The sequence below is a fragment of the Oncorhynchus nerka genome, linkage group LG10 (genome assembly GCF_034236695.1).
Source record: "Oncorhynchus nerka isolate Pitt River linkage group LG10, Oner_Uvic_2.0, whole genome shotgun sequence".
In the NCBI taxonomy this organism is placed as follows: Eukaryota; Metazoa; Chordata; class Actinopteri; order Salmoniformes; family Salmonidae; genus Oncorhynchus; species Oncorhynchus nerka.
This window is the reverse complement of record NC_088405.1, coordinates 64,209,495-64,224,595: the sequence shown is the minus strand read 5'-3', so window position 1 is coordinate 64,224,595 and position 15,101 is coordinate 64,209,495. Positions and strand designations below refer to the sequence as shown.

General features: G+C 45.5%; 1 protein-coding gene across 1 annotated transcript; it reads right to left on the bottom strand.

Moving 5' to 3' along the window:
* Window positions 1–1,836: 1,836 nt before the first annotated feature.
* Window positions 1,837–14,063, bottom strand: LOC115135831 (serrate RNA effector molecule homolog). Its single transcript, XM_065023678.1, has 20 exons — window positions 13,960–14,063; window positions 13,184–13,322; window positions 12,893–13,037; window positions 12,669–12,815; window positions 12,278–12,466; window positions 9,142–9,311; window positions 7,805–7,995; window positions 7,505–7,636; window positions 7,078–7,294; window positions 5,257–5,432; window positions 5,011–5,072; window positions 4,840–4,918; window positions 4,510–4,704; window positions 4,242–4,412; window positions 3,946–4,099; window positions 3,641–3,834; window positions 3,338–3,494; window positions 3,009–3,098; window positions 2,720–2,822; window positions 1,837–2,099 (listed from the first exon to the last, which is right to left on the bottom strand). The coding sequence occupies exons 2-20, from the start codon at window positions 13,302–13,304 to the stop codon at window positions 2,024–2,026; spliced, it is 2,769 nt and encodes a 922-aa protein (XP_064879750.1). The 5' UTR covers window positions 13,305–13,322; window positions 13,960–14,063; the 3' UTR covers window positions 1,837–2,023.
* Between the last annotated feature and the right edge of the window lie 1,038 nt (window positions 14,064–15,101).

The window sequence follows — 15,101 nt, the reverse complement described above, 5'->3', positions numbered from 1 at the left end:
GACACTATGCTGACAGACACAGCAAACCTTCTCGCCACAGCTCGCATTGATATACCATCCTGGATGAGCTGCACTACCACTTGTGTGGGTTGTAGACTCCGTCTCATGCTACCACTAGAGTGAAAGCACCGCCAGCATTCAAAAGTGACCAAAACATCAGCTAGGAAGCATAGGAACTGAGAAGTGGTCTGTGGTCACCACCTGCAGAACCACTCCTTTATTGGGGGTGTCTTGCTAATTGCCTATAATTTCCACCTGTTGTCTATTCCATTTGCACAACAGCATGTGAAATGTATTGTCAATCAGTGTTGCTTCCTAAATAGACAGTTTGATTTCACAAAAGTGTGATTGACTTGGAGTTACATTGTGTTGTTTAAGTGTTCTATTTATTTCTTTGAGTAGTGTATATATATATATATATATAACTCATCAAAAAAATAATTGTCCCTTTTCAGGACCCTGTCTTTCAAAGATAATTCGTAAAAATCCAAATAGCTTCACAGATCTTCATTGTAAAGGGTTTAAACACTGTTTCCCATGCTTGTTCAATGAACCATAAACAGTTAATGAACAGGCACCTGTGGAACGGTCGTTAAGACACTAACAGCTTAGACAGTAGGCAATTAAGGTCACAGTTATGAAAACTTAGGACACTAAAGAGGCCTTTCTACTGACTGAAAAACACCAGAAGAAAGATTCCCAGGGTCCCTGCTCATCTGCGTGAATGTGCCTTAGGCATGCTGCAAGGAGGCATGAGGACTGCAGATGTGGCCGGGGCAATAAATTGCAATGTCCGTACTGTGAGACGGGACAGACAGCCGATCGTCCTCGCAGTGGCAGACCACATGTAACACCTGCACAGGATCGGTACATCCGATCATCACACCTGCGGGACAGGTACAGGATGGCAACAACTGCCCGAGTTACACCAGGAACGCACAATCCCTCCATCAGTGCTCAGACTGTCTGCATTAGGCTGAGAGAAGCTGGACTAAGGGCATGTAGGCCTGTTGTAAGGCAGGTCCTCACCAGACATCACCGGCAACCTATGGGCACAAACCCACCGTCGCTGGACCAGACTAGCAAAAAGTGCTCGTCACGGTTTTGTCTCACCAGGGGTGATGGTCAGATTCGCGTACATGGTCGAAGGAATGAGCATTACACCAAGACCTGTACTCCTGAGCGATTTGGAGGGTCCTTCATGGTCTGGGGCAGTGTGTCACAGCATCATCGGACTGAGCTTGTTGTCATTGCACAGCGTTGATATTGCCTGCATTACAGGGAAGACATCCTCCTCCCTCATGTGGTACCCTTCCTGCAGGCTCATCCTGACATGACCCTCCAGCATGACAATGCCACCAGCCATACTGCTTGTTCTGTGCGCGATTTCCTGCAAGACAGGAATGTCAGTGTTCTGCCATGGCCAGCGATGAGCCCAGATCCCAATCCCATTGAGCACGTCTGGGACCTGTTGGATCGGAGGGTGAGGGCTAGGGCCATTCCCCCCAGAAATGTCCGGGTACTTGGTGGAAGAGTGGGGTAACATCTCACAGCAAGAACTAGCAAATCTGGTGCAGTCCATGAGATACACTGCAGTATTTAATGCAGCTGGTGGCCACACCAGATACTGACTTACTTTAACCCCCCCTTTGTTCAGGGACATAGTATTCCATTTCTGTTAGTCACATGTCTGTGGAACTTGTTCAGTTTGTCTCAGATGTTGAATCTTATGTTCATACAAATATTTACACATGTTAAGTATGCTGAAAATAAAACGCAGTTGACAGTGAGAGGCCGTTTCCTTTTTTGCTGATATATATATATATTTAAATGCCATTGTCATCAAATGTTTTTTATTGAGGTTATACATTTTTTAAATTCAAGTTGGTTACAATTGTACTGAGACTTTGCGCTGCAGACACTGAACAAAAAAATGGGAGGCTAATTCATCACTTAACATAAGGGGATGAGAAGGGGAAATTACAATGATTAGAAACAAAAGAGATTAAAATAAATGGATAGTCTAGAAGAAGTCCATGTCATCAGGTGCATCCAGGTCACGGTATTCAATGATGTTGCGTGGATCTCCCCGAGACATTCTGAAGGAAACAGCCAGGATGCAGTGCAAAGAGGGACAGCATAGAAATAGGAAAGATTGAGAGAAAAATTAACAGAGGTTTCTAAACATAAGTCTGTCATTAGCAGAGAAGGAAAGCTTTTTTTTAAAATGTTTTTTTATTTAACACTAATTTTACCAGGCAACACATTCTCATTTACAGCAACAACCTGGGGAATAGTTACAGGGGAGAGGAATGAGCCAATTGGAAGCGGGCAATGATTAGGTGGCCATGATGGTCAGATTGGGAATTTAGCCAGGACACCAGAGTTAACACCCCTACTCTTACGATAAGTGCCATGGGATATAAGTGACCAGAGTCAGGACACCCGTTTAACGTCTCATCTGAAAGACGGCACCCTACACAGTACAATGTCCCCAATCACCGCCATTGGGAATTCAGATGTTTTTTTAGACCAGAGGAAGAAGTGCCTCCTACTGGCCCTCCAACACCACTTCAAGCAGCATCTGGTCTCCCATCCTGGGACCGACCAAAACCAACCCTGCTTAGCTTCAGATGTAAGCTAGCAGTGGGATGCAGGGTGGTATGCCGCTGGCCGAAGATAATGTGCGGTATTCGTCCCTAACTGACCATGGTCTCACCTGTTGTTGCGGGGTTTACCAGGGTAGCCACCACCCTGTCCACGGAAGTTGTCATAGTTACCCCGACCGCCCCCATACTGGTTTGGTGGGTAAGGAGGTCCACCTTGGGAAGAGTAAGGTACAGTATGTGTGTCATGTCAGAACAGAACACATGAGAGCTGCAACCAAATTAATTACATAGTTGTGGTAAACTTAAATTTGTTAAATTCTCATGATAAGTGGTGATGTAAAAAGGGCTTAATAAATCAATGTGATTGATAATATGATAGGAGATGAGGCAGAGGCTCACCTCCGTAACCCATGACAGGAGGACGAGGCTGGCCGGGACCGAAGCCCATGAGGCCCTGGGGAGGGAAGGGCATGCCTGGAGAAAGAACTCCTACAGAGAGATGGAGAGAAACAGGGTCAGGGGAAAAAGACACACCTAGATTCAATGATACAGCTACACCTAAACTCTTCTAGAAACATTTGCTCCCCGGGGGGCCTTTTCAGGAGGATGTAACATTACAGAACGTTTGAATACAAAATGTATGGTGTAGAACAAATATGATTGTCAGCGACAACAGGGAATCGTGTCAGCGCTATTCATTCTATTTCTATGTGCAACGTGTCCCTCACCCTGTCCTGGGCCAGGCGGAGGAGGCGGCTTCATCTCCGGGAGGGAAGGTCGCTTAGCATCCATGAGGAAATTGTTGAAAAACACCACCTCCTTTTTCACCTCGTCAATTTTGTCCCCGTGTTTGTTCAGGATGTGCTTGCGCACAAACTCTGGGCCCTGGCCAGGCAGAGGGAACAAAGTAATTCACATTTTAATCTGCACCACACCGTGGCAAGGGAAAAACAGACCAGTACATGCTTAATGCTCTTTGGATATAAAATATTTCTGTTTGACAATTTACTTCCATCCTAACAGACACACACCTTGAACTTCTTGCCACTGAGGGGGCAGAGCCACTTGTCCTTGCCCAGCTCCTGGGTGTTTGCCGACACAAACTTCTCCACCTCATGCTCCGGGTCCTTCCGGCCCATCTTGCCTGCCTCCTCCTCTGATAGCTTCTCCTTCACACTGAACAGGGGGCTCAGCCTCTCCTCAAATGTCTTCTGCCACTCCAACACTGAGTGCATGACAGGGGGAGACAGTCAGTCAATAGTGTGTCAATGTATGATGCAGCCATCTCAAATGTGTGCCTAGCCAGTGTTGAATATTACAGTAGTGTCCTGCTCACCTTCCCCATGTGTGATGCGGTTGGGAGGGATGGGCCCACGCACATGGATCATGCCACAGCGGTTGGGCATCTCATCCTCGCTGGGGTACTCGCAGTTGTTGTAGTAGTCAATGGAATGGACAATACGCAGGTACAAGAGAAGACGGTCCAACACCTGGGAAGAGATGAAGGAAATCAAGTCAAGATAATGTAATTTTTCCCTTTTCATTTGACCACTTTAGCGTCAGACAAAACACAAACATTTCACTGCATAAAAATAATGTAAAGCTGCTGTGTGCCAAGGAATATGGATGGACCTTGACCAGCGTGTCATCCCTCTCCACAGTGATCTCGGCTGGGTTCCCCTCCTTGCTGCCCTCCTCTGCATCAGCTCCGCCCACACTGCCCAGTAGCTCCTCCTCCTCAGCGCTCACCTCCTCTATCAAGTAGTCAGTGATGTTCTTCAGGATGGGGTTCTGAGCCGCCATCTGATACAACCACACAATACGGGATTAAACATCCAAGAAACTGATAAATTCATAATACATACTGCAAAGACGCCAAATAGCTTTCAGTGTCTTGTACCTCCACAGCAGACACATTATCTCCCCGGGCCTTTTGGCTCCACAGCCTGCCTCTGTCGTCCAGAGAGTGGATGAGTTTGGCTGACAGTTTGATGTCATTGCGCAGCACCTGTTTGTGCTGAGTGATGCCATTGATGTTGCGGACCCTCCGGGCTAGGTCTCTGTTCACCCCCGGGGCCAGTTCACAGTCACGCAGCTACACACAGTCAAGAGGACACATACAGGGTCAGAACACTCACTAACCAGCTGTGTGACTCAAGTGCCATATCTTGCTCATCATCAGGTTCCAGTACTGCCTAATGTTGTAGTCTTGAAAGGTTGTTAAACTCACTCTGATGTTCTGGAGGTTCCAGCAGGTCTCCTTGATGTTGACGCTACGGTCAAACGTCACCCAGCAGCGTCGGAAGAACCTGAGGTGAATGACAGACTTTACATTTTCAACCGTCCACTAGCAGCAGACAGGGTCCAGCTGTGGATGTGGTCACGTGGAAGTGGAACTAACCTGCGCTCCGGTTGGGGATCAGACAAGCACACTCGCATAAACCCAGGATATCTCCGACATAGCTGAGGGAGGCAAAAACAACAGGTTAGTTCTTCCTCCTGGATGCCTCCAGTCATTGTGTGTGTGTGTGTGGGTAACAGCTGTATCTGAGAGTCCCTTGTACAATGTAACTTCAGAGTAGAGTGTCATTCTGACAGTCCATACAAGTGTTCAGTATGTTTGTACAGTCAAATTGCTTAAACTCACAGCTATGATCTCAGCCTTGGAGATTGTGGGGGCGATGCTCCTCATGAATAAAGAGCAGGTCCTGTGGAGAGGCCTGGGTCTCAGGGGCTGGTCCTCCTTGGGTTTCTTCTCCTCTGGTTTCTCCCTCTCTCTCGCCCTTTCCTTTGGTTTCTCCTCTTTGCTTTTCTTACCGTCAGCTACACAATGAGTGGAGCAGAGAAGTCATTACCTTACCAAAAATACAATGCTCAAAAAATAAAGGGAACACTAAAATAACACATCCTAGATCTGAATGAATAAAATATTCTTATTAAATACTTTTTTCTTTACATAGTTGAATGTGCCGACAACAAAATCACACAAATGAATGGAAATCAAATTTATCAACCCATGGAGGTCTGGATTTGGAGTCACACTCAAAATTAAAGTGGAAAACCACACTACAGGCTGATCCAACTTTGATGTAATGTCCTTAAAACAAGTCAAAATGATGACCTCCCTACAACGCCTGGGCATGCTCCTGAGGAGGTGGCGGATGGTCTCCTGAGGGATCTCCTCCCAGACCTGGACTAAAGCATCCGCCAACTCCTGGACAGTCTGTGGTGCAACGCCACTTTGGTGGATGGAGCGAGACATGATGTCCCAGATGTGCTCAATTGGATTCAGGTCTGGGGAACGGGCGGGCCAGTCCATAGCATCAATACCTTCCTCTTGCAGGAACTGCTGACACACTCCAGCCTCATGAGGTCTAGCATTGTCTTGCATTAGGAGGAACCCAGGGCCAACCGCACCAGCATATGGTCTCATAAGGGGTCTGAGGATCTCATCTCGGTACCTAATGGCAGTCAGGCTACCTCTGGCGAGCACATGGAGGGCTGTGCGGCCCCCACAAAGAAATGCCACCTCACACCATGACTGACCCATTGCCAAACCGGTCATGCTGGAGGATGTTGCAGGCAGCAGAACGTTCTCCACAGCGTCTCCAGACTGTCACGTCTGTCACATGTGCTCAGTGTGAACCTGCTTTCATCTGTGAAGAACACAGGGCACCCGTGGCGAATTTGCCAATCTTGGTGTTCTCTGGCAAATGCCAAACGTCCTGCACGGTGTTGGGCTGTAAGCACAACCCCCACCTGTGGAAGTCCGGCCCTCATACCACCCTCATGGAGTCTGTTTCTGACCGTTTGAGCAGACACATGCACATTTGTGGCCTGCTGGAGGTCATTTTGCAGGGCTCTGGCAGTGCTCCTCCTGCTCCTCCTTGCACAAAGGCTGAGGTAGCGGTCCTGCTGCTGGGTTGTTGCCCTCCTACGGCCTCCTCCACGTCTCCTGATGTACTGGCCTGTCTCCTGGTAGCGCCTCCATGCTCTGGACACTACGCTGACAGACACAGCAAACCTTTTTGCCACAGCTCGCATTGATGTGCCATCCTGGATGAGCTGCACTACCTGAGCCACTTGTGTGGGTTGTAGACTCCGTCTCATGCTACCACTAGAGTGAAAGCACCGCCAGCATTCAAAAGTGACCAAAACATCAGCCAGGAAGCATAGGAACTGAGAAGTGGTCTGTGGTCACCACCTGCAGAACCACTCCTTTATTGGGGGTGTCTTGCTAATTGCCTATAATTTCCACCCGTTGTCTATTCCATTTGCACAACAGCATGTGAAATTTATCGTCAATCAGTGTTGCTTCCTAAGTGGACAGTTTGATTTCACAGAAGTGTGATTGACTTGGAGTTACATTGTGTTGTTTGAGTGTTCCCTTTATTTTTTTGAGCAGTGTATATTTGAATACTAGAATTTGTGAAAACAGTGACCCCAATGCAGTGCCTTCATTGCTCACCTTCACCCTCTTCTTCCTCTTCATCCTTGTCCTCCCCCTCCTCCTTTTCCTCATCGTCCTTGTCCTCCCCTTCCTCCTTTTCCTCACCCTCATCCTCCTTCTCTGCATTTTTATCAGAGGAATGATGGGAGTTGGAGTCCGAATCGGAGTCACTCTCAGAGGCACTGGCCTCATCTTCACTGTCTCCACTGTGCTTCCGCTTCCTCTTCTTACTCAGCTAACACACACATGGGAAGGAAAATAGGTGGTGGTAAAGGTTAATAGATCCATCACGGATTCAAATCAATTAGCACAAATCCTAACTTGAGTACTGTTTTAGTGCAAATTTCCCACCGTCATCGATGCAAGTTAGGATTTGGCCCATTAAGAGCAGCACATTCTAAAAGTCAAAAAGACAGACTAAGACACATGGACGCTAAACACTAACCTTCTTAGGCTCAGGCACAACTTCTTTGCTTTTCACCTCTTTTTCTCCTTTCTCTTCTCCCCCACTCCCTTCCGCTGCTGCTTCACCACCACCGTTTGCCCCCTTCTCCGTGCTGCAGGCATCACTCTCCCCCTGTGGCAGAATTTGCTACATCAATGACTAGTTGACAAGCATTTCACTACATCCACAATAACATCTGCTAAATAAGAGTATGTGACCAATAGAATTTGATGACTCCCTGTCTCGAGGGGGAAGAATAGAGCAGGGCAAAGAAAAGGTGGTTACGACAAGACAGCATACATTCTCTTTGTCAGCTGGGGGTTTGCGGTCATTGTCCTGATTCTTATCCTTGGGCTCCTCTTTTTTGGGGGGTTCAGTTCCAGGACCAACAGCTGCCGCCCTGTCAGCTCTCTCCCTCTCCTCTTCCTCCTCAGACGGCAGCTCCAATATACGCAGGTCATGATCTGTCCCTCCCTCCATCTTTATCACCGCTGCATGACAGAGGGAGGACAGGGGTAAGGACACTGGTTACCAACCAGTCGATCGTGATAAAGCCTTGCATATCTATTTTTGTCTTGTTAATTTCATGCTGTTGGCAGTAGGTGCACTAGCTGCCCTAATGAAGTGTTCCCAGTTTGAACCATTTCATGTGTCTGAAGGTAAAACTGTGCCTACCCGGCAGCCCCAGGGAGAAAATCAAGATAACTGCAGACACTGATCTGAGCTTCCTTATGTAAAGACTGTAAAAAGAAGCCTCAAACACACAGCAAAGTTGATACTGTGAGATTTAAACCATGACTAAAGAGAGTGTCAATGAATACAGCAAAGACCTGCTGTTTTTACAAGGAAGTTCACATTTAAGTTATTCAACACTTCACCGTCAAACACTTTGTTCAACACTTTTATAAGTCATTAAATGTGCTTCTCCCTACTTCCACTTATGCTACAACCAACACTGCAGTTGCAATGCATAAGTAGCAAATGGTATAGATAAGCTTGCGTTATTTTTATCAGCTTGTCTTCAATATTAAGAAATATTAAACTTTCTCTGGTCATAGGAGTAACAACACGAATTGGTGCATGTGGCAGAAATAATGCAGTGTGACTCGATTTGCCATTAACTGGAATAATGTGTGTCCTTTTGGTCAGTCTCAGGGGAGGGACGGTGAGAGGAAGCCTTAGACGCAGGCCATCAGTTCAGTACATTTTTAAAAAGCAAATTATGCTCACTCAGCTGTGCCTCAAGTAATAAAACAAATTATATATTACCAGTGTGATTTTTACATTTTTAAATATAATTTCAAAATGGTCTGAGAAAAACATTGAACCACCCTTATTGCTACAGAACTGTTTTTAAATAGGTTCATGTTGCATAGGCGTACATTTTTTAAGACAGGTTACAAAATTGTGAATGGTAGAACTTGGCTTGCATTTAAACTCAAAGTGATATTGAATCAGAAAAGGTTTGGTGACCACTGGGTTAGGATATATAACCTGTTGAGGCAACTAAACCTACCAACAAATAACACCCATCCTGACACTGCTCGAAACTAAGGTTGACATCCAAGTACTCTGCAAGAGAGCTGAATGAAGCCATTAGAGAGGTCTCCCACTGCCACCCACACCCACTACTCTACCTGCATCCAAGACCTTCATGATGGCCTGGGCCTTCTCCATGTCCAGGGAGACGGTGTCGAACCAGCTGTTCTCCATCAGGAATATGTAGACATTCAGCCGGTTCTGCAAGCCACTGTGGGCCTCAGCCTTCCGCCGGCCCGCCTCATCCGGGTGGTATTTGGATCTGAACCTGAGTTCACAACAATGTCCCCAATAGAGCACGGGAGAGAGACAGGGCAGGGATGGAGGGGAGGAGAGCAGAATGTTAGAGAATGTCCTTGTATGTATGGCCAGGCCAAATAAACTGGCCTACAGCAATGAACTGGGACTAATATACTGCCATTCTATACCCAAACACTAAATTAAATTTAAAAAACAAAATTAAAATACTGGAGGACAACTTTTTTCTGAACGTTCCTGCAATGTCTTATTTTGGGGGAACACAGCATCAATTAAATGCAACTACAATATATATACAAAAGTATGTGGACACCACTTCAAATTAGTGGATTCGGCTATTTCAGCCACACCCGTGCAGACAGGTGTAGAAAATTGAGCACACAGCCATGCAATCACCATAGAGATGACATTGGCAGTAGAAGAGCTCTGTGACTTTCTCCCCCCCCCCAATTTCGTGGTATCCAATTGTTTTTAGTATCCCATCTTGTCTCATCGCTACAACTCCCGTATGGGCTCAGGAGAGAAGGTTGAAAGTCATGCGTCCTCCGATACACAACCCAACCAAGCCGCACTGCTTCTTAACACTGCGCGCATCCAACCCGGAAGCCAGCCGCACCAATGTGTCGGAGGAAACACCGTGCACATGGCAACCTTGATTAGCACGCACTGAGCCCGGCCCGCCACAGGAGTCGCTGGTGCGCGATGAGACAAGGACATCCCTACCGGCCAAACCCTCCCTAACCTGGACGACGCTAGGCCAATTGTGCGACGCCCCACAGACCTCGCGGATACGGCCAGTTACGACAGAGCCTGGGCGCGAACCCAGTCTCTGATGGCACTGCTGGCGCTGCAGTACAGCGCACTTAACCACTGTGCCACCCGGGACGCCCCGAGCTCAGTGACTTTCAACGGGGCTCCATCATAGCATGCCACCTTCCCAATTTGTCACATTTCTGCCCCAGTCAACTATAAGTGCTGTTATTGTGAAGTGGAAACAACTATGAGCAACAACAGCTCAGCCAAGAAGTAGTAGGCCACACAAGCTCACAGAACAGGACTGCCGAGTGCTGAAGAGTGTAAAAACCATCTGTTCTCGGTTGCAATACTCACAACAGAGTTCCAAACTGCCCCTGGAAGCAACGTCAGCACAATAACTATTTGTCGGGAGCTTCATGAAATGGGTTTCCATGGCCGAGCAGCTGCACACAAGCCTACGAGCCGATAAACGCTACAGCATACAATGACATTGTAGACGATTCTGTGCTTCCAACTTCGTGGCAACAGTTTAGGGAAGGCCCTTTCCTGTTCCAGCATGACAATGGCCCCTTGAAACAAACCGAGGTCCATACAGAAATGGCTGGTTTGTTGAGATCGGTGTAGAAGAACTTGACTGGCCTGCAGAGCCCTGACCTCAACCCCATCGAACACATTTGGGATGAATTGGAACGCAAACAGGCCAGGCCTAATCTCCCAGCATCAGTGCCCGACCTCACTAATGCTCGTGGCTAACTGGGAGCTAGTCCCCCGCAGCAATGTTCCAACATCTAGTGGAAAGCCTTCCGAGAAGAGTAGAGGCTGTTATAGCAGCAATGTGTGAAGCAACTCCATATTAATGCCCATGATTTTGGAATGAGATGTTCAACAAGCAAGTGTCCACATACTTTTGGTTATGTAGTGTATCTAGGTCCACTCAAGTGACTGGCATATGAAGAAACACTTTTGTTCTGCACCTGGAAATGCTCTGGTGTCCTACTGTGGATTCTTCACAAAGTTTGCATGGTGTTATGTTTGTGTGTGAGTATAGCCGTTTGTGAAACATATCAGGATGCTTTAGGTCAACGCACCAAAAATAACTCAAAAGGCAAAAGGGACACAGATATTCAAATAAAATAACATAACACAGTTTAGAATTTTACAGTTCAGAAGAGCAAATTTGCCATGGAGTGGACAAAATTTACCTTTTTTTCTCCCAGTATAACAACACATATATACTGAGAGGGGTCTCTTCTGTAAAAATGGGCTCCACTTCACCCCCCTACTGTGTTTGTGTGCGCACACAATTTCATTTTCGGTTTTGGGATTCGATTTGATCCAAATATAAAAACAAAAATGGGGGAAAAAAGCATCACATACTAAAGAAAAGAAAATATTTCCATGCGCGCAAGTGGTTTATTTGTCTGTCTAGCTAGTATCCCTGGTACTGTACGTCTAAAAGCAACTGCATTGTGCGCAGTGCAAACCCTAGCTGTCTAACAACGATTCCTGCGAGGAGTTCCAGTTTTTCCTCATCTTCAAAAACCTTGTTGTGAAGGGCGGGGGAGGAGTGGGAGGGAAGAAGGTTTGGTTAAGTTAAGAAAAAAAAATAACATTGACATTGTATCATAATCCCTGGACACACTTGTGTAAAGTGTGATAAGCAAAACCGACAAACATACTCTGTTAAAAACTGTGTCAACTGATAATCCAAATCAGACTCACTTAAGAGCCAAATCTCTACCCTGTACTGTTTACTAGCTAGGCTATTTACTGACCTCTCTATTCATGATGGTAACCGCCCAAAGCATTAACCAACTATTCTTATCTGAAGGTGGCATGGTATGCATGATAAGCCTGCCCAAAATACCAAGTATTATCTTAACACTTTCAATAATAGATCAAAATCGTTATATATAAAAATAGCTTGAATTAAGTATGTTCAGGATGTTTTAAATACACCCATTCAACTATACCCTTTTTTAATTAGATAACCAACTAAAAGTCTTGTATGCCTTGATAATGCAACCTGTCAAATATAGGCCTAACGTCTTCCAAACTATACTGTCTTTGCCAAGCTATTAACGAACAGCTCCGATAGCGCCAGATCCATTTGACTGACAATTTCTGTGAATAGAAAGGTTGTCAGTGTTGCCAGCCTAATTCACAACGAACTGATCATGAATACTAATAATAGAGCAGCAAAGGCTATGATAATCGTACCACTCTTCATCTTTGTGCGCAAGGAAGAAGTCCTGCATCTGCTGCCGTCGGAAGTCTATCTTGTACTCATTATAACGTTTGACTGCCTCGGTCTCATCCACAGAGTCATCCAGGGACAGAAGGAACTCCTTAAAGCTCTTCATCACCGGAGGTGGCAGGCCCAGATCCATATCATGGATGTTTCCTAGCCTAGTAGACAAATGACAGGGTTAAAAAGAGTGTGAGATAGTCAAAGTTTCTAAGTAACTGGTTAACTAAGGGCAAGCTAATATATTGGGTGGAACAGTCACAGCTCCAGTCAAGGACATGGTGCCATTTTATTGTCATTTGCTTTCCACAGATGACAAAGTCTGCATGAACAGGTTGGTTGTGCCCAGTCTACCCTCCTCACCTTGCCTGGATGGGTATGCCATGGTGAGGCTGCATGAGATGAAGGTCAGGGTGGCCCCAAGGCTGTGGAGGGGCATAGCTGGGGCCTCCGCCACCACCGTAGCCCAAGTCATACCCACCATGGTAGGGATCTCCTCCATGGTCATCCCTGATCAAAACAGAGGGAAGATTAACTCAAACATTGTGTACAGAAATGTAGGTAGTGTAGATAAATGTGATTCTCACCAATCTCTCCTCATGCGTTTCTGTTGGGGACTCATGTCGTGCCTGGGTGGGGAGAACCTCTCCCTGCGACCTCTCTCGTAGTCCCGATACTCCCCCCGGCTACGCCGCTCCCTGCCCCTGTCCCACTCCCTTGCAGATGGGCGCCAGTAAACGGAAAGAACAAAAAGATACATGTAAAACACCATGTATGTATGACATGGATTGGAATTGTTCTCTCTAATTTCAAAAGTTGCTTCCAATGTGCCATTATTTCTCTTTTGTTTTATACAAGTATATTCCCTCTTCCTCACCTGTCATTCCAGTCATCCCTACGCCTTTCCTCTCTCTCTCGGGAGCGGTCATAGTTGTCGCTCCTCTCACGACGGAACTTGTCTCTCCTTCTGCGATCATATTCATCATCACTGTCCGCCATCAACCTAAAAATGTAGGTCTGTAGACAAATAGCATAAACATTCAAATGGTAAGTAGCTAACGGCAGCAAACAAATGAAATCGAACGGGCCACAGTAATCAAGATAATATAATCATCATAATTTGTTAAACACCAATATTACGTTGTTCTTAGCCAAATGTGTGTAGCAAAGCATGTGCCTCCTGATTGAGTTATGCTACTGGGAGTCACATGACCAGTTAGCTAACCAACATCTTACATGGCATTTCAAGTAGCTAGCTAGCCGTTTATGTAGCTAACGTTAACTAGCTAGCTTGAATATCTGTTTTTCGAAGTAGGTTTAGTGAAGCTAGCTACTTCTTTCTCCATGGTAGGCTAGTCGTAGTTTAATTAGGTACTTCCAATTTACTGCTAGCTTAGTTTACATGTTCATAGTAGCAAGCTAAAGTTAGCTTAGCTAGCTTCCCCAGCACTGTAATTTAGCTTTCTAACTAGCCGCGTTAGTTGGAAGAAGCTAGCTAGTACCGGTAGACGCAAACAAAGCAAGGTCGGTACTTTTACTAGGCCGTTGTATTTTACGTGCTACAAAACATATGCTGTTACTTTCTTTACATAACATCAGCTTTAGCATATATCTCGTGACAGCATGAAATTAAACTTTATAGAGGGCAAATTACCTCAATAAATCACGTTATTTTAGCAATCCTGCGTGGTCTCTTAATGGCGACGCCGTTAGACAGGAAACACATTTCCCGGAAGTTGGATTACACGTTCAAACTGCATAATTAGTTAAGCATATAGCCAAACACACAGGTTTAAGAACAAAAGAACAATAAAACATATAATAAAAATAACTTTTACAAACTTCACAAAGGTCTTATATCCATTTAATTACACATATATAGGTTGAATGCTTCAAAGCCAACATATGAATTTCAGGGGACGTTAATAATTGCACAAAAATATGAATCATAAAGGGGTAGTTTTCAAAAATATACACTGAACAAAAATAAAACACAACATGTAAAGTGTTGGCCACATGTTTCATGAGCTGAAGTAAAAGATCCCAGAAATTTTACATGAGCACAAATGAGTATTTCTCTCAAATTGTGTGCACAAATTTGTTTACATCCTTGTTAGTGAGCATTTATTATTTTCCAAGATAAACCATCCACCTGACAGGTGGTGTGCGTGTGACTCAGATCACAGGGCTGGGACCACTAGGCTATATGATCCTGTCTGGTCCCATACTGTGTGCTGTAGCCAACTCCTCTATCATTGGCATGACACACATGGCATGACAACAACAATAGAAGAGTTGGCTAGAGCACATGGAGTCCAGTACTCACCTTTGTCATTCAATGGTATGACACATCCTTTAGCTCTTAGTCTTGCCCCTGAACTTATTATGCTGGTGATCCAGGAAGTCCCAGAGGATGTGCGACCAGACAGGAGTGGGTTCAACACCCTGATCCACGTTAGACCATACATCCTTGTATGATGATAATATACGAACATCCCCTGACTCGTCATTGACATCTGGCTGCTTAAGAGACATGAAATTCAGTACAAAATAGTAATTTGACGAAACCGATGATGGACAGGAAAACACAATACAAACAGTCTGAAACCATAATTTGTATTATACATGAATTACAGTACAAGTGTTTATTTCAGCTTTAAATGGAACAAAGGGTCCCCTAAAACAGTGATGTTCCTGTAGCTAACATATTTTTATTCAGCACAAAGACAAATACATTTGAGCACGTTCCTCCCTGTCCAGTTTTTAAGGGAACTCTTTGGAAACAAGCAAAAAAGA